The sequence below is a fragment of the Mustela lutreola genome, chromosome 17, assembly GCF_030435805.1.
Source record: "Mustela lutreola isolate mMusLut2 chromosome 17, mMusLut2.pri, whole genome shotgun sequence".
Taxonomy (NCBI): Eukaryota; Metazoa; Chordata; class Mammalia; order Carnivora; family Mustelidae; genus Mustela; species Mustela lutreola.
The window spans coordinates 49,306,035-49,326,993 of record NC_081306.1 but is presented as its reverse complement, the minus strand read 5'-3'; the positions used below and the strand labels follow the sequence as shown (position 1 = coordinate 49,326,993).

Genomic DNA, 20,959 nt, shown 5'->3' with positions numbered 1-20,959 from the left:
TCCAACAGAGAAAAGGCCCAGAGACAATGGTATCTCCAGCAGATCTGATGGATATGGATCTAAGCAAGATATCAGAAATAGACTTCAGGGTAGCAGCTAGAAAGACAATAGTCAGGCTTGAGAAAAGTATTAATGGCAAAATAGAGTCATTAAGGGCAGAAGTGAGAGAAGATGTGGCAGAATTTTAAAATGCTATCAATAAGATACAATTTAATCTAAATTCTCTAACAGTTAGGGTAAATGAGGTAGAAGAATTAATTAGTGATCTTGACGACAAACTAATAGAAAAGAAGGAGCAGGAGGAGGCCTGGAGCAAACAACTTAGAATCCTTGAAAACAGAATTAGAGAAATAAAAGATGCCATGAAATGTTCTAATGTCAGAATTATTGGGATCCCTGGGTGGGGGGGGGGGGTGGAGAGAGAGAGAGGACTAGATGATATAGCTGAGCAAATTCTAGCTGATAACTTCCCTAATCTGGGCAATGAAGCAATCCTGTCCTAGAGGCAGAGAGGATATGCCCAAAGATCAATGAAGGCAGATCAACACCCAATCATGTAATCATAAAATTCACAAATACAATAATACAAGAATACGTTATTGTAGGTGACCTTAACACTCCACTCTCAGCAATGGACAAATCAACTAAACAGAAAATCAACATAGAAACAAGAGCTTTGAACAACACATTGGACCAGATGGACCTCATATAAACATACAGAACATGCCACCCTAAAACAAAAGAATACTCATTCTTCTCAAGTGCAAATGGAACTTTCTCCAGAATAGACCACATACTAGGTCACAAATCAGGGTTCAGCCAATACCAAAACATTGAGATTATTCCCTGCTTATTCTCAGACAACAATGCTTTGAAACTGGAACTCAACCACAAGAAAAGGTTTGGAAGAAATTCAAACACTTAGAACCTAAAAACCAGCCTGCTCAAGAATGTTTGGGTCAACCAGGAAATCAAAGATGAGCTTAATTAATTAATGGAAACCAATGAGAATGAAGACACATCAGTCCAAAATCTATGGGATACGACAAAGGAGGTCCTAAGGTGGAAACACATAGCCATTCAAGCCTCACTCAAAAAAACAGAGAAATCCCGAATGCACATACTTATTTACACCATGAAGGAATCAACAACAAATTAGATCTACCCCATGCATGAGAAGAGAAATAAGATTAGAGCAGAGATCAATGAATTAGGAACCAGAGATACAGTAAAACACATTAATGAAACTAGAAACTGTTTCTTCGAAAGAATAAGATCAATAAACCAATAGCCAGACTTATCCAAAAGAAAAAAACAGAGGACTCAAAATAATAAAATTATAGATAAAAGGGGAAGATCATGACTAACACTGAGGAAATAGAAACAATCATCAGAAACTATTATCAAGAGTTATATGTCAGAAAGTTAATCAATCTAGAAATTGATACATTCCTGGAAACCTATAAAATTCAATGACTAAAACAAGAAGAAATAAACAACCTGAATAGGCCAATAACCAGCAATGAGATTGAAGCAGTGATCAAAAATCTCCCCCAAAAACAAGAATCCAGGACCTGATGGATTGCCTGGAGAATTCTACCAAATATTCAAAGAAGAAATAATACCTATTCTCCTGAAACTGTTTCAAAAATAGAAACAGAATGAAAACTGGATTTTTATGAAGCCAGTATTACCTTGACCCCCAAACCAGGCAAAGATCCCATCAAAAATGAGAATTTCAGAACAATATCCCTGGTAAATATGGATGCCAAGATTCTCAATAAGATATTCACTAATAAGATCCAACAGTACATTAAAAGGATTTATCCATCACAACAAGGTGGGATTTATCCCTGGGATGTAAGGGTTGTTCAATATTAGAAAATATTCAATATTAGAAAATCAATCAATGTGATAAAACACATAAATGAGTTTCTCAGTTGATGCAAAAAAAAAAGCATTTAAAAAAATATAGCATCCATTCCTGATTAAAACTCTTCAGAGAATAGGGATAGAAGTAACATTCCTCAACTTCATAAAATCCCTCTATGGAAAACCCACAGTAAATATCATTCTCAATAAGATGAAGAACATGACAAGGATGCCCCCTTTCACCACTATTGTTCAACATAGTACTAGAAGTCGAAGCAAAAGCAATCAGACAACAACAACAACAAAAACAACAAAATTTATTCAAATTGATAAAGAAGAAGTCAAAGTCTCTCTCTTTGCAGATGACATGATACTTCATGTGGAAAATCCAAGACTCCATCCCCAAATTATTAGAACTCATAGAGCAATTCAGCAATGTGACAGGATACAAAATCAATGTACAGAAACCCACTGCATTTCTATACACTAACAATGTAACTGAAGAAGGAGAAATTAAAAAATCGATCCCTTTTACAATACCACCAAAACCATAAGTTATCTAGGAATAAACCTAACCAAAGAGGTAAAGGATCTGTACTCTAGAAACTACATAACACTTGTGAGAGAAATTGAAGAAGACACAAAAAGATGGGAAAACATTCCATGCCCATGAATTGGAAGAATAAACATTGTTAAATTGTCTATGCTACCCAAGTCAATCTATACATTCAATGTGATCACTATCAAAATACCATTAGCATTTTTTCACAGAGCTAGAATAAACAACCCTAAAATTTGTATGGAACCAGAAAAGACCCTGAATCTCCAGGGATTATTGGAAAAGAAAACCAAGGCATGACAATGCCTCACTTCAAGCTATATTACAAAGCTGCAATCATCAAGACAGCATGGCAGTGGCACAAAAACAGACATGTAGATCAATGGAACAGAAGAGAGAGCCCAGAAATGGACCCTCAACCCTATGGTCAAGTAATCTTGGACAAAGAAAGAAAGAAAGAATAACCAATGGAAAAACAACAGTCTCTTCAATAAATGGTATTAGGAAAACTGAACAGCCATATGCAAAAGAATGAAACTAGACCATTCTCTTACAACATACACAAAGATAAACTGAAAATGAATGAAAGACCTCAATGTGAGACAGAAATCTGTCAAAATCCTAGAGGAGAACATAGGCAGTAACCTCCTTGACACTGGATATAACAACTTCTTTCAAGACATGTCTTTAGGGGCGCCTGGGTGGCTCAGTGGGTTAAGCCGCTGCCTTCGGCTCAGGTCATGATCTCAGGTCCTGGGATCGAGTCCCGCATCAGGTTCTCTGCTCGGCAGGGAGCCTGCTTCCTCTTCTCTCTCTGCCTGCCTCTCTGCCTACTTGTGATCTCTCTCTGTCAAATAAATAAATAAAATCTTTTAAAAAAAAAAAAGACATGTCTCTAAAGGAAAGGGAAAGAAAAGCAAAAATGAACGTTTGGGACTTCATCAAGATCAAAAGCTTTTGCACAGCAGAGGAAACAGTCAACAAAACTAAGGGGCAATCCACTGAAAGGGAGAAGATATTTGTAAATAACATTTCAGATAAAGGGCTGATATCCAAGATCTATAAAGAGCTTCTCAAACTCAACACTCACAAAAGAAATAATCCCATCAAAAAATGGGCAGAAGACATGAAGAAACACTTCTGCAAAGAAGATATACAAATGACTAAGAGATGCATGAAAAAATGTTCAACATCATTAGCCATCAGGAAAATACAAATCAAAAACACAATGAGATATCATCTTATAGCAGTTAGAATCACAAAAATTAACATGACAGAAAACAAGTTTTGGAGAGGCACTGTTGGTATGGATGTAAGCTGTTATAGCCACTCTGAAAAACAGTGTAGAGGTTCCTCAAGACATTAAAAATAGAGCTATCCTATGACCCAGCAACTGCACTACTAGGTAGTAACCCCAAAGATATAGATGTAGGAAATAAAGGCCATATGCACCCCAATGTCCATAGCAGCAATGTTCACAATAGCCCAACTGTAAAATGAACTGACATGCCCTTCAACAGATGAAAGGATAAAGAAGATGTGGTGCATATATACAATGGAATACTACTCAGCCATCAGAAAGGATAAGTACTCACCATTTGCATGGACATGGATGGAACTGAAGAGGATTATGTTAGCTGAAATAGGTCAAGCAGAGAAAGACAATAATCATAGGGTTTCACTCAGAGGTGAACATAAGGAATAGTGTGGAGGACCACAGGGGAAGGGAGGGAAAACTGAATGGGAAGAAATCAGAGAGGGAGACAAACCATGAGAGATTCTGGACTCCAGGAAATAAACTGAGTGTTGCAGAAGGGAGAGTGTGGGAGGATGGGGTAGCCAGGTGATGCGTACTAAGGAGGGCATGTGTTGTGATGAGCACTGGGTTTTATATTTGACTAGTGAGTCGTTTAACACTACATCAAAAACTAATGATGTACTACATGTTGGCTAACTGAACATAAAGAATAATTCCTCAAACCTAAAAAGAGGGAGATAGAGAGAGAAATACAAATCAAAACCACAGTGAGATACTATCTCACACCATTCAGAATGACTAAATATAAAAACAATGAGAAAATTTAATGGCAACATAAAAAATAGTGAAACTTGAACACTTTATTACACCATACACAAAAATAAACTCAAAATGGATGAAAAATCTCCGTATGACATAGAAAACCATTAAAATCCTAGTCAAGAATACAGGCAGTAACCTCTGACATCAGCCATAGCAACTTATTTCTAGTTATGTCTCTTGAGGCCAGGGAAACAAAAGCAAAATAAACTATTTGCACCTATCAAGATAAAAAGCTTCATACAGTGAAGAAATAACAAGACTAAAAGGCAACTGACAGAATGGGAGAAGATATTTGCCAATGACTTATCTAATCGAAGTGTTAGTATCCAAAATAAGCGACCAACTTATAAAACTCAACACCCCCCCCCACCAAAAACCACAAATAATCCAGTTATAAAATGTGCAAAAGACATGAGTAGACATTTTTCCAAAGAAAACATATGGGATGGCCAACAGACATATGAAAAGATGCTCAACATCACTCATCATCAGGAAAAAACAATCAAAACTACAATGAGATATCACCTCACAATTGTGAGAATGATGAAAATCAACAACACAGGAAACAAGAGGTGTTGGTGAGGATGGAGAGAGAGGGTAAACTTATTGTGTTGCTAGTGGGAATGCAAACTGGTGCAGCCACTCTGCAAAACAGTATGGAGCTTCCTCAAAAAGTAAAAAATGTAACTACCCTACAGCAATTGCACTAACTAGGCATTTACCCAAAGAACATGAAATATAGGCTCAAAGGTTTACATATACCTGATGTTTGCAGCTGCATATTTAACAATAGCAAAAATCAAAGATAGCCCAAATGTCCATCCATTGATAATGGATAAAGAAGAAGTGGTATGTATATACAATACAGTACTACTCACCCATCAAAAAGAATGAAATCTTGCCATTAGCAACAACATGGATAAAGCAAGGATGTATTATGCTAAGTGAAATAAGTCACTCAGAAAAAGACTAGTACCATATGATCTCTCTCAAATATGCAATCTAATAAAGAAATCATATGAACATATGGGAGGGGGTGGAAAGAAAAAAGGGAGTGAGGGAAATAAGCCATAAGTGACTTTTAGTGATAGCGAACAAACTGAAGGTTAATGGAGGGAGGCGGTTGGGGGTTAAGCCAGATGGGTGATGGCTATTAAAGAGAGCACTTGTAATGAATATTCTGGATGATTTATGTAAGTAACAAATCACTGAATTCTACTCCAGAAACCAGTATTGTACTCTGTGTTAACTAACAACAAAAAGAAAGAAAGAAAGAAGGAAAGAAAGAAAGAGAAAGAGACTTTTAATTATAGAGCGCAAACTGATGGTTACTAGAGGGAAAGGACTGGTGGAAATTAAGGACTGTAGTTGACATGATGAGCCCAGCATGGCATTTGGAAGTGTTGAATCACTATATTGTATACTTGAAATTAATATAACACTGTATGTAAACTAACTGAAATTAAAATTTAAAATTTTTTTAAAAATGAAAAGATGAACTAATCTTTAGTAATGTGTAGATGTACAAACATCAATTTTTAAGTATTTAAAATTATAAAGTTGTAATTTTGAATTCTGATTAATCTATCTGCTAGATGTGCTTAAAAGCTTATTTTACCTCTATGAGCCTCCACTTTCCATGTCAGCTAATCCTAGTTTCTGTCTGCTTATTCTGTTTTCAGTGATTAAGTTGTTCCTTTTCTGAAGAAAGCCTAGAGGGCCTGCTACCTGTCACTTTGTTCTGTATGGATGCTTTTACAGTCCTGGATATTTTATTTCTGCCAGAATTTTTTCCTATAGCCATTCATTAATCTCTGTTAAGAATTTTGGCAACTCCTCAGTTTGCACAACCAATTTTTGTTTGGTTCTTCTTGAAGGAACATATAACTGAAGAACTGGAGAAAACAGATGTACACAAATAAGGTAGGGGGAAAAAATAGAGGATTTAAATTATTGATTTGGTTTTTGGTCACTTTGTACTCTGGGTTTAAGTTATCCTAAGATCCAACTATACTGTCTGTTCTTAGATTCCATAGGAAACCCTTGAGTACTTCTAAACTTTACCTTTATCTTTAAGATAATATAATTTTTGTTACTTATAGTTCAATTAACCATGATTGAGACATCTGGTATACAGCACCTAATCACTATCTTGCTTCTATTGACAAAGTTCAATTGACCTATTTCTGCTTTAAACTAAATTCTTTTTTTTTTTAAGATTTTATTTATTTATTTGACAGAGATCACAAGTAGGCAGAGAGGCAGACAGAGAGAGAGAAGAAGAGAAGCAGGCTCCCTGCTGAGCAGAGAGCCCAATGCAGGGCTCGATCCCAGGACCCTGAGACCATGACCTGAGCCAAAGGAAGAGGCTTAACCCACTGAACCACCCAGGCGCCCTTAAACTAAATTCTTAAGTTAAAACCACATTCACTTGAGAGAACGATATTTTTTATTTCAAATATATTTTTGTTAAAAAAGCGTTGGTGCAAATAATCAAAATTATATAAGTAGTCTTTTTTCCATTTCTTTGGAAACATAAAGAAATGAAAAAAACTCACATGATTCATCAACTAAAAGTTCTTGAGGTCTTATATTAGTGAATATTTATCCACTTACTTATAAAAGGGAAGAAAATTTTCTAATGCAGCAGCAGTGTTAGAGAGTAATGACTCTTCACAGAAGTCAGTAGATTGAATTTGTTATAAATTAAAATTTATGCTTGAAAATCCAAATTATAAGATAAGACAAAGGTAAATAGGTCTTACAAAATTGTTTTCACTTTTTAAAAAAGCGAATTAGATATTCTAGAAAAAAATAAAATTGCTGACTCTAATTTTTAAAGCTTGTGTTCAAACCTGTATCATAAATAGCTATCTTTTCCTTTTTAATTTCTTTTCAGTGTAACAGTATTCATTGTTTTTGCACCACACCCAGTGCTCCATGCAATATGTGTCCTACTTAACACCCACCACCTGGTTCCCCCAACCTCCCACCCCCCGCCCCTACAAAACACTCAGGCTGTTTTTCAGAGTCCATAGTTTCTCATGGTTCACCTCCCCTTCCAATTTCCCCCAACTCCCTTCTCCTCTCCATCTTCCTTTGTCCTCCATGCTATTTGTTATGCTCCACAAATAAGTGAAGTCATATGATAATTGACTTTCTCTGCTTGACTGATTTCATTCAGCATAATCTCTTCCAGTCCTGTCCATGTTGCTACAAAAGTTGGGTATTCATCCTTTCTGATGGAGGCATAATACTCCATAGTGTATATGGACCACATCTTCCTTATCCATTCATCCGTTGAAGGGCTTCTTGGTTCTTTCCACAGTTTGGCGACCGTGGCCATTGCTGCTATAAACATTGGGGTACAGATGGCCCTTCTTTTCACTCCATCTGTATCTTTGTGGTAAATACCCAGCAGTGCAATCGCAGGGTCATAGGGAAGCTCTATTTTTAATTTCTTGAGGAATCTCCACACTGTTCTCCAAAGTGGCTGCACCAACTTGCATCCCCACCAACAGTGTAAGAGGGTTCCCCTTTCTCCACATCTCCTCCAACACACTTTGTTTCCTGTCTTGCTAATTTTGGCCATTCTAACTGGTGTAAGGTAGTATCTCAATGTGGTTTTAATTTGAATCTCCCTGATGGTTAGTGATGATGAACATTTTTTCATGTGTCTGATAGCCATTTGTATGTCTTCATTGGAGAAGTGTCTGTTCATATCTTCTGCCCATTTTTTGAAAAGACAGTCTCTTCAACAAATGGTGCTGGCAAAATTGGACAGCTATATGTAGAAGAATGAAATGCGACCATTCTCTTACACTGTACACAAAGAGAAACTCAAAATGGGTAAAAGACCTCAACGTGAGACAGGAATCGATCAGAATCCTAGAGGAGAACATAGGCAGTAACCTCTTTGATATCAGCCACAGCAACTTCTTTCAAGATATGTCTCCAAAGGCAAAGGAAACGAAAGAGAAAATGAACTTTTGGGACTTCATCAAGATCAAAAGCTCCTGCACAATAAAGGAAACAGTCAAGAAAACAAAGAGGCAACCCACAGAATGGGAGAAGATATTTGCAAATGACAATACAGACAAAAGGTTGATATCCAAGATCTATAAAGAACTTCTCAAACTCAACACATACAAAACAGATAATCATATCATAAATATCTTTTGAAAAATAGAAAATATTCTCTAAAATCATCAAATAAATGCTTGAGATTAATACACCTAAAAATGAATACAAATTATACCAGATTAGCATACTTGCCTCTTTTTCAGATTCTTTAAATGTTGTTTCTTTCTCCTTTACTCGCTGCATAAACTTTTGTTTCAGTTCTTCTTCTTCCCTCTGACAGTGATCATAGAACTTCTGTCTTTTGGCTTCATAGATCTCTTGAAAACTACAAAAAAATAATTTATTACTATCATATTAAAATTGTAATATAAATAAAGCTGTAAAAATATATATTGTATGTTAAGTCCCATGTAAGGACATTTAACAACATTTTCTTCATGTATAGAAATAGAAATTTTTATGTCATGAGATGTAAAAAAAAGGGAGTTTTAGTATTGAAGAATATATAGATTGTATGTCTGAAGAAGAGTAGAAGTTTAAAACAGTTGTATTAGTGATTTCTTGTTATCATTTTTCAATATATCATACTTTTTCACATCTTTTGATAATAAAATTTGGGGAAACCTCTACTTTACAAGGTTCTTATTTAAAATAAATCTGGGCAGGGATGCCTGGGTGGGACAGTCAGTTAAGCATCTGCCTTTGGCTCAGGTCATGATCCTAGGGTTCTGAGACTAAGTCCCACATTGGACTCCTTGCTCAGCAGGGAGTCTGCTTCTCTCTCAGCCTATCACCCCCCCAATTTTCCTCTCTCTGCCTCTCACTCACTGACAAATAAATTTTAAAAGTCTTTTAAAAATAAAAATAAAATTAAGCCAGGCGTCATCATCATCACTATCACCATCATCACTAAAATAATCAAAATAGTACAGTAGTAGCACAAAAATAGATACATAGAGGGGGCGCCTGGGTGGCTCAGTGGGTTAAGCCGCTGCCTTCGGCTCAGGTCATGATCTCAGAGTCCTGGGATCGAGTCCCGCATCGGGATCTCTGCTCAGCGGGGAGCCTGCTTCCCTCTCTCTCTCTCTGGCTGCCTCTCCATCTACTTGTGTGATTTCTCTCTGTCAAATTAATAAATTAAATCTTTAAAAAAAAAATAGATACATAGATAAATGGAACATTGTAGAGAGGCCAAAAACAGACCCAGGTTTATATGGTCAATTAATATATGACAATATAATATATTATTATATATTATTATATATTATATATATAACATCTTTATATAACATAATATAGTTATATGGTCAATTAATATATGACAAGTGAGGCAATAATATACAATGGGTGAAAGATAGTCCCTTCAATAGCTGGTACTGGAAAACTGAAACAGCTACATGCAAGAGCATGAAACTAGACCAGTTTCTTATACCATACACAAAAGAGCCTCAAAATTAATTAAATACCAAAATGTGAAACCTGAAACCATAAAAATCCCAGGAGAAAAAATAAGCAGTAATCTCCTGGACGTTGGCTAACATTTTTTTACCAACATTTTCTAGCTATGACTCCTCAGGCAAAAGAAACAAAAGCAAACATAAACTATTGTGGCTACACCAAAATAAAAGGTTTTTGTACAGTGGAGGAAACCATCAACAAAACAAAAAGGCAACCTACTGGATGGGAAAAAATCATTTGCAAATGATATATCTGATAAAAGGTTAATAACCTGTCTTGTTAATTTTGGCCATTCTAACTGGTATAAGGTAATATCTCAATGTGGTTTTAATTTGAATCTCCCTGAGGGCTAGTGATGATGAACATGTTTTGGAGGGGATGTGGAGAGAGGGGAACCGTCTTACACTGTTGGTGGGAATGCAAGTTGGTGCAGCCACTTTGGAGAACAGTGTGGAGATTTCTCAATAAATTAAAAATAAGGCTTCCTTATGACCCTGCGATTGCACTGCTGGGTATTTACCCCAAAGATACAGATGGAGTGAAAAAAAGGGACATCTGTACCCCAATGTTTATAGCAGCAATGACCACGGTCGCCAAACTATGGAAAGAACCAAGATGTCCTTCAACAGATGAATGGATAAGGAAGATGTGGTCCATATACACTATGGAGTATTATGCCTCCATCAGAAAGGATGAATACCCAACTTTTGTAGCAACATGGACGGGACAGGAAGAGATTATGCTGAGTGAAATCAGTCAAGCAGAGAGAGTCAATTATATGACTTCACCTATTTGTGGAGCATAACAAATAGCATGGAGGACATGGGGACTTAGGAGAAGGGATCTGGGGGAAATTGGAAGGGGAGGTGAATCATGAGAGACTATGGACTCTGAAAAACAATCTGAGGGGGTTGAAGAGGTGGGGGAGTGGGAGGTTGGGGTACCAGGTGGTGGGTATTATAGAGGGCACGGATTGCATGGAGCACTGGGTGTGGTGAAAAAAATAATGAATACTGTTATACTGAAAATAAATAAATTTAATTTTTTTTTAAAAAGGTTAATAACCAAAATATATAGAGACTTTATATGACTCAACACTAAAAAAATAATAAACTGATAAAAAATGGGCAAAGAACATGAATAAACTTTTTTCCAATGAAAATATACTGATGGCCAGAAAGCATGAAAAAATGCTCAACATTATTATCATTAGGGAGATGCAAATCAGATCACAATGAGATATCACCTTACAACTGTTAGAATTGTTAGAATCAAAAAGACAAAAATTTAAAAATGTTGGTAAAGATGTGGCAATGGGGAACCCTCATGCACTGTTGGCTAGAATGTAAATTGGTATAGCCACTGTGGAAAAAGAGTACAGAGATTCCTTAAAATATTAAAAATACAAATACCATATGTTCCAGGAATTCCACTACTGGTTACTTATCCAAAGAAAGTGAAACATTAATTTAAAAAGATAGGTGAAATGTATGAATTTTTGTGTTTATTTCAGCACTATTTACCATAGCCAAGATATGGAGGCAAACTAATTTTCCATCAATAGGAGAATGGATAAATAAAATGTGGTGTGGGTATGTATGTGTGTATGTGTGTGTAAAGAATATTACTCAACCTTAAAAAAAATAATCTTGCTATTTGTGACATGAATGGACCTAAGAGTACTATGTTAAGGGAAATGTCAGACACAGAAAGAAAAATACCATATAATTTCATTTATATGTGGAAACTAAAAAACAAAACAAATTAATAAATAAACAAATAAGAAAAGGAGAAACAAAAGAATAAATACAGAGAACAAACTGGTGATTGCCAAGGGGAAGGGTAATGGGAGATTGGCAAAAATAGGTAAAAGGGAGTGGGGGTACAGGCCTCTGGTTATGGTATAAAAAGTCATGGGATGAGGGCGCCTGGGTGGCTCAGTGGGTTAAGCCGCTGCCTTCGGCTCAGGTCATGATCTCAGGGTCCTGGGATCGAGTCCCGCATCGGGCTCTCTGCTCAGCAGGGTGCCTGCTTCCTCCTCTCTCTCTCTGCCTGCCTCTCTGCCTACTTGTAATCTCTCTCTCTCAAATAAATAAATAAAATCTTAAAAAAAAAAGTCATGGGATGAATAGGAAATATAGTCAGTGGTATCATAATAGTGTTGTATGGTGACAAATGGTGGCTACACTTGTGAGCATAGCATAATGTATAAAGTTTTCAAATAATTATGTGTACACTTGAGAATAATGTAATATTGGGTATCAACTATACTTCATTTTTAAAAATTGACTTTGAGGGAAAAATTCTGGTTTGCACATCTTTATTAAAAAGTCCATCTCTTCTCCCAAAATAAAAGTATAAAAATTAAGTCAGACATCTTTCAAAATTTAATTCAAAGACAGTTCAGTTTTGTTTGTCTTCAAAGTACCTACAAAATCAATATACCTGGATCATACCACACTGTCATCCTTTGCAGCACAAATCCTATTCCTCTTAAATATAACTAAATACACCTGCTCTTAAACTATTTTCACTTGGCTTCTACAATATTTCTGTTGCTTTTCCTCTTTCCTTCATCCAACATTCAATGCCCTTTGCCATCCTTCTCAATATCCTTTGCCAATCTTTATTAATCTTTGCCAATTTTGAAAATCTCCTTCATGAACATCTATTTCATATAAAATACAAAAATAAAAACAAAATAATATTTTTTTGGAAACACATTTCAACATATATTCATAGTGAATACTCATTTTAAGCATATAAATGGTCCCTTGAATTACATTGCTGCTAATAACTCTATCCATCTATGGTGATTAATAAACATATAATTCAAGATGACCCAGAATGTGAAATGTACAGTTATTCTCATTCCAAATGATTGAATCTCATGGTTGTTAGGGATTTCTAAATCACCCATTAACTTGTTCTGACAGGATCTTCTCCACTCACCTAAGTGGCTTGTTGTCTGGACCCACATCAATAAAGCCCATTTTCTTCAGTCTGCAGCACCTATAGCGTTCATAATGCTGAATGTGGGTTTGTTCTTTCAGATCTTCCATATTTATACAAAGAAGCATATCCCGGAGCTTGACAAAATCACAGTGATTTTCATTTTCCACTAGGCAGAAAAATAAGAAAACACCAACATTCATTACCAACTCTTGACACCCAATAAGTATTCTTGAGTGAAAGTATGCATGAAAAGCACAATTAAAATAACAGTAAGAGGGAGAAAAGATGGCAGGGAAGTAGGAGGAGGTGCCTTTTCAACTTGTACCCCAAAGTGAGCTGATTACCTACCAAAGAACTCAGATCACCCATGAAATCAGCCAGAGATCAGAATTATACATGTCTGGATCTCTACAGAGGCAGAGGATGCCAGTGGGCAGGTAAAGCAGAGTGGGAATGTCGGACTGATACCGGAAGATAAACAAAAGGGGGAGGGAGCCACCAGAGACAACCGTTTGGAAAGTAATACCCCTAATATGAAAGTGCCCTGCGTCTGGGGACCAGCATTAACTTGGAGACTAGTTGAAAGCACTCAGAAAGAGCAAAGGATCGCGGTGGGGGGGGGGGGGGAATTGTGGGAATTGGGGTGGCTAGGGACAGGGGCTTAAGTCCCCAGACTCAGGACAGCCTCCCTTGGTGCTGAGCCAGAGAGAGTGTGGTGGAGAAACCAGGTCTTGGTCCCTGAGCTGCCAGCATGCCTGAGAACATGTGGGGTCCAGCTGCTGTGAGGGGCTGGGAGCCTCACCAGATGGCAGAACACAGAGCTGTGTTACAGAGCCTGAGACAAGCCCCTCACCCTCCCCTGAGAGAGGTGTGGTGAAGGCCCAGCCTGGTGCTCTCAGACCTGTGTACTGCTACTGGAGCCTGAGACACGTGTGCGACCTGCAGCCTCCCCTGAGAGAGGTGCGTGCAAGCCCGGTGCTCTTAGACCCAGAAAGACCAGGCACTCCCAGCCCAGGACCAGCAGGAAAATCTCAGTGTGTGATCGCTGCTTGGAACCTCTCGGGTGGTCTGGAGCTTCCCAGACAGCCGCTGCTGCCATGGTTTTGGGTACAAGCAGAAGATCCTGCATCCCCTGGGACTGCAACTCGGAACCTGCTCTACCAGCTGCCAAGGGGGAATTTATATGGGCTCTGCAGCACCCAAAGGAGAGCAGACTGATACGTTTCTCAATGAAACTAGAAGCTGGTTTTTTTAAAGAATCAATAAGATTGATAAACCATTGGCCACACTAATCCAAAATAAAAGAAAGAAAGCCAAAATTCATAAAATTATGAATGAAAAGGGAGAGATCACAACTAACACCAAGGAAGTAGAAACAATCATCAGAAGTTATTATCAACAGTTATATGCCAATAAGCTAAGCAACCTAGATGAAATGGATGCATTCCTGGAAAACTATAAGCTTCCAAAATTGAACCAGGAAGAAATTGACAATCTGAATAGACTGATATCTAGTAACGAGATGAAGCAGTGATCAAAAACCTTCCAAAAAACAAGAGCCCAGGACCTGATGGATTCCCTGGGGAATTCTACCAAACTTTCAAAGAAGAAATAACACCTATTCTCCTGAAGCTGTTTCAAAAAATTGAAGCAAAAGGAAAATTTCCAGACTCTTTCTATGAAGCCAGCATTGCCTTGATTCCCAAACCAGGCAAAGACCCTACCAAAAAGGAGAATTTCAGACCAATATCACTGATGAATATGGGTGCTAAGATTCTCAATAAGATCCTAGCAAACAGGATCCAACAGCACATTTAAAGGATTATCCACCATGACCAGGTGGGATTCATTCCTGGGCTACAAGGATGGTTCATCATTCACAAATCAATCAATGTGATAGAACAAATTAATAAGAGAAGAGAGAAGAACCACATGGTCCTCTCAATTGATGCAGAAAAGGCATTCGACAAAATCCAGCATCCGTTCCTGATTAAAACGTTTCAAAGTATAGGGATAGAGGGAACATTCCTGAACTTCATAAAATCTATCTATGAAAGACCCACAGCAAATATCATCCTCAATGGGAAAAAGCTTGCAGCCTTCCTGTTGAGATCAGGAACACGACAAGGATGCCCACTCTCACCACTCTTGTTCAACATAGTATTAGAAGTCCTAGCAACAGCAATCAGACAACAAAGAGAAATAAAAGGTATCCAAATTGGCAATGAAGAAGTCAAACTCTCTCTCTTCGCAGATGACATGATTCTTTATATGGAAAACCCAAAAGACTCCACCCCCATAACTATAGAACTCATACAGCAATTCAGCAATGTGGCAGGATACAAAGTCAATGTACAGAAATCAGTGGCTTTCTTATACACTAACAATGAAAATACAGAAAGGGAAATTAGAGAATCGATTCCATTTACAATAGCACCAAGAAACATAAGATACCTGGGAATAAACCTAACCAAAGAGGTAAAGGATCTGTACTCAAGGAACTACAGGACACTCATGAAAGAAATTGAAGAAGACCCAAAAAGATGGAAGATCATTCCATGCTCTTAGATCAGAAGAATAAACATTGTTAAAATATCTATACTGCCTAGAGCAATCTATACTTTCAATGCCATTCCGATCAAAATTCCACCAGTAGTTTTCAAAGAGCTAGAGCAAATAATCCAAGAATCTATTGGAATCAGAAGAGACCCCGAATCACTAAGGAAATGTTGAAAAACAAAAGTAAAACTGGGGGCATCATGTTACCTGATTTCAAACTTTACTACAAAGCTGTGATCACCAAGACAGCATGGTGCTGGCATAAAAACAGACACATAAACCAGTGGAACAGAGTAGAGAGCCCAGATATGGACCATCAACTCTATGGTCAAATAATCTTTGACAAAACAGGAAAAAATATACAGTGGAAAAAAGACAATCTCTTCAATAAATGGTGCTGGGAAAACTGAACAGCTATATGGAGAAGAATGAAACTCGACCATTCTCTTACACCGTACACAAAGAGAAACTCAAAATGGATAAAAGACCTCAACATGAGACAGGAATCCATCAGAATCCTAGAGGAGAACATAGGCAGTAACCTCTTCGATATCAGCCACAGCAACTTCTTTTAAGATATGTCTCCAAAGGCAAAGGAAACAAAAGAGAAGATGAACTTTTGGGACTTCATCAAGATCAAAAGCTTCTGCACAGCAAAGGAAACAGTCAAGAAAACAAAGAGGCAACCCACGGAATGGGAGAAGATATTTGCAAATGACAGTACAGACAAAAGATTGATATCCAGGATCTATAAAGAACTCCTGAAACTCAACACACACAAAACAGACAATCATATCAAAAAATGGGCAGAAGACATGAACAGACACTTCTCCAATGAAGACATACAAATGGCTATCAGACGCATGAAAAAATGTTCATCATCAGGGAGATTCAAATTAAAACCACATTGAGATACCACCTTACACCAGTTAGAATGGCCAAAATTAGCAAGACAGGAAACAACATGTGTTGGAGGGGATGTGGAGAAAGGGGAACCCTCTTACACTATCAGTGGGAATGCAAGTTGGTGCAGCCACTTTGGAGAACAGTGTGGAGATTCCTCAAGAAATTAAAAATAGAGCTTCCCTATGACCCTACAATTGCCTTGCTGTGTATTTACCCCAAAGATACAGATGGAGTGAAAATAAGGGCCATCTGTACCCCAATGTTTATAGCAGCAATGACCACGGTCATGCATCCATCAGAAAGGATGAATACCCAACATGGATAGGACTGGAAGAGATTCTGCTGAGTGAAATAAGTCAAGCAGAGAGAGTCAATTATCATATGGTTTCACTTATGTGTGGAGCATAATAAATAGCATGGAGGACAAGGGGAGATGGAGAGGAGAAGGGAATTGAGGGAAGTTGGAAGGGGAGGTGAACCATGAGAGACTATGGACTCTGAAAAACAATCTGAAGGTTTTGAAGGGGTGGGGGGTGGGAGGTTGGGGGAACCAGGTGGTGGGTATTAGAGAGGGCATGTATTGCATGGAGCACTGGGTGTGGTGCAAAAAACAATGAATACTGTTACACTGAAAAGAAATTTTTAAAAAAAGAAAAAAAAGAAAAAAGGGCTAAAAAAAACAGCTAAGAGATTTTTATAATTAATAGATATAATTCTTTGGGACTGTAACTATGATTATATGGTATATATCTATTATAGGCAGAGTTTATTTTTGGATAAGGACATTTGCTTTATATTTATTAGCCAATGAATAAATAAGGAATTGAATTAACATTCATATTAGTGTACAGTGTAGTTTGTTAATTATTGTTAGCATTTTACAAACTGCCCCCAAGGTATTTCATAGAGCACTAACAAAGACTGTTATCTAATTTCACTAAAGTAAATAATTTCATTAATGTAAATCCTGTTACCATGAGGGCATTAAAAACTATGCATGATTTAGTTCTCAAACAGTATTTATATCCCATATTCATGAAACAAAATTAGCAATATTTAAAATCAATCAATAAATTTACATGGCACTCTCCTGTGTTTGTCATATCCAGACTACTGAGCATTATATATATTTTATTGTGCATGATATTGTAACCAAACTTTTTTTTTAAAGATTTTATTTATTAATTTGACAGAGAGAAATCACAAGTAGACGGAGAGGCAGCCAGAGAGAGAGATAGAGAAGAGAGCCCGATGCGGGACTCGATCCCAGGACCCTGAGATCATGACCTGAACTGAAGGCAGCGGCCCAACCCACTGAGCCACCCAGGCACCCCTGTAACCAAACTTAATATTCATTGAGGTATATTGTTTTTAAGTATGTTTCATATATTTAATTTTTTTTTTTAAGATTTTATTTATTTATTTGACAGACAGATCACGAGTAGGCAGAGAGGCAGGCAGAGAGAGAGAGAGGAGGAAGCAGGCTCCCTGCTGAGCAGAGAGCCCGATGCGGGACTCGATCCCAGGACCCTGAGATCATGACCTGAGCCGAAGGCAGCGGCTTAACCCACTGAGCCACCCAGGCGCCCCTCATATATTTAATTTTTAAGATACCTATTAATAAGACAATATTTTGGAAACTAGTATAAGTGGAGATAATCTAATCCCCAATAATTTATATTACAACTATATAAACCAGAGAATAAATGACTGCCTTTTATACTATTTCAACCATCACAATGTTAGATAGCTAATAATAACATTTAATAAATTTTTAGATAGCTAAATAATATTAAATTAATTAAATATTAATTAAATTAAATATTTAAATGTTAGATAATTAATAATAATATTTAATAAATATTTAAGCATAATGTTTCCAAAGGTAAATTACCTTTCTTTATTTTAAAAATAGTTTACCATCCTTTTTGTCTAGTAACCTCTCAAAAATGCTTTATAAATTAAGCAGTAATTTATTTATGCAATAGGTTTTAAACACTGATATTTATGATTCAATTTTGTTCAAAGTTCTTTTGTTCAAGTCACTTTCCAACATTCTTAATGCAATTCTGTATGCATAGAGAGATAGCATGCATATGTCAGACTGGGGTAAATGAGGAGGTTCTAACAAAAATCTGTGAATATTTTTCTAAAGTACCACCTAGGAAACTCTTATGAGAATGAATTATAGTCAAAATAAGAATTCACTTATATGGAAAAGATTTGTGCTCTTCATGAGTAACCCTTCATTTATTCTTTAACAACAACTACCAATATTGATTCAAGTTAAAATATTTTAAGACTATGAGAACACACACACACACTTTCCAGAGCAAACCTGCTCACTTTCATCGCATTTACCTTGTAAAACTCCCCAAGGGTACTGACGGCCTCTGACCATTCTTTTTCCAACTTTAACTTCATCCATACTCCCTACTACAGCAAAAGGTAGTTGTCCCTAAAAGTAAGAAAAATTTCAGTTATGTTCCCTTATAACAATATGGCCTACTCTGGTTTTTTTTTTTTTTTTTTTTTTCTGTTATGGAAATCAATAGAGACAAGAATATCATAGTAAGTTTATTCAAACAAGGCATTACCCAGTCTTGAATTTTAAGACTTGGTAGTAAATATGTGCAAATTAATTTTTGCAAGCATTATCATCCAGCCATGCACACAAATGAAAACTACCTACTGAGTAGAGCCTAAAGAAAGGGATTCCGCTGTGGGGAATACAAATAAATATTTTTATTAGACACAATTTTTTCCACATTTTCCTACCATGAAACACAAGTATGTGGAGGAAATAATATGCAAACAACTTCTAACCCCAGTATACAAGTTAAAATGGAAAGTATTAAGAAAAAACTATAATAATTAGTTAATGGATATACAGAGTATATTAATAAATATACTATATATGTCTAGTGAATTCTAAATAAAATTAAAAGGTCACTCTGGGAAGTGAGAGTCAGAGGGATCTGAAAATTAATGTGAAACCAAAGGGAGATTGGGGGAGATGATAAGCAAAGTAAGAAGAATAATCATCAGTAAAATAAGCTTTTGAGACAAATGTAAAGATGGCAGAAATATGCAAGATAAATTCATGATTTGTCAGAATTACATAGATTGCCTTAATAGAAGGGCTGATATACAAGAAATGTCAAATATAAAAATCATTAAACATCATGTCAAGTATTAAATAATTAACAGTATTTACTTTATTAATCAATTTTGGTTTAAAATAAGTATTACCTATGAATTCCTAGAGGTAAAATTAGAAAGGTCAAAATCTTTAAGACAGGGGGGAGGAGTCAAGATGGCGGAGAAGTAGCAAGCTGAGACTGCTTCAGCTAGCCGGAGATCAGCTAGATAGCTTATCTAAAGATTGCAAACACCTGAAAATCCATCGGCAGATCGAAGAGAAGAAGAACAGCAATTCTGGAAACAGAAAAACAACCACTTTCTGAAAGGTAGGACCGGCGGAGAAGTGAATCCAAAGCGACGGGAAGATAGACCCCGGGGGGAGGGGCCGGCTCCCGGCAAGCGGCGGAGCAACCGCGCACAAAATCAGGACTTTTAAAAGTCTGTTCCGCGGAGGGACATCGCTCCAGAGGCTAAACCGGAGCGAAGCCCACGCGGGGTCAGCGTGGCCTCAGGTCCCGCAGGGTCACAGAAGGATCGGGGGTGTCTGAGTGTCGCAGAGCTTGCGGGTATTGGAACGGGAAAGCCGGCTACAGAGACAGAGCCGACAGTAAGCTCGCAGCTCCGTGTTACCTTGAACCGGTCGCAGGCTCGGTGAGCTCGGAGCACGGCCGGAGGTCAGGCAGACGGGAGTAACTGGGCGCTGTTCTCTGAGGGCGCACTGAGGAGTGGGGCCCTGGGCTCTCGGCTCCTCCGGGCCGGAGACCAGGAGGCCGCCATTTGTATTCCCGTCCTCTGGAACTCTACGGAAAGCGCTCAGGGAACAAAAGCTCCTGAAAGCAAACCCGAGCGGATTACTCACCCCGGCCCCGGGTAAGGGCGGTGTAATTCCGCCTGGGGCAAAGACACTTGAAAATCACTACAACAGGCCCCTCCCCCAGAAGATCAACAAGAAATCCAGCCGAGACCAAGCTCACCTACTAAGGAGTGCGGTTTCAATACCAAGGAGAGCAGCAGAATTCCAGAGGAGGAGAAAGCCAAGCACGGAACTCATGGCTTTTTTCCTGTGATTTTTTTTAGTCTTGCAGTTAATTTAATTTTTTCTTTTTCATTTTTTTTTTTTTTTCTCGCCTTCGGGTAAAATTTTTTTTTTTTTTAACTGTTACCTTTTTCTTTTTTAACGATTTTTTACTAGTTTATCTAATATATATATATATTTTTTTACATTTTTCTTAGGTGTTTTCTTTTTTAAAAAAAAATTCTTTTCTTTTTTTTTTTTTTTTCTTTTTTCTTTCTTCCTTTTTGAACCTCTTTTTATCCCCTTTCTCCCCACTCACGATTTTGGA

The 20,959-nt window shown here is 37.4% G+C and overlaps 1 protein-coding gene across 1 annotated transcript in view; it reads right to left on the bottom strand.

Annotated features, from left to right (window-relative positions):
- The window catches only part of SEPTIN14 (septin 14), an 84,748-nt gene that overhangs the window by 21,930 nt on the left and 41,859 nt on the right, over positions 1-20,959 (bottom strand). Inside the window, exons 7-9 of the mRNA XM_059155175.1 lie at positions 18,834-18,930; positions 13,005-13,173; positions 8,787-8,919 (exon numbers count right to left, since the gene is read on the bottom strand). Coding sequence (XP_059011158.1) covers positions 8,787-8,919; positions 13,005-13,173; positions 18,834-18,930 — 399 coding nt within the window. The remainder of the gene's footprint in view (positions 1-8,786; positions 8,920-13,004; positions 13,174-18,833; positions 18,931-20,959) is intronic.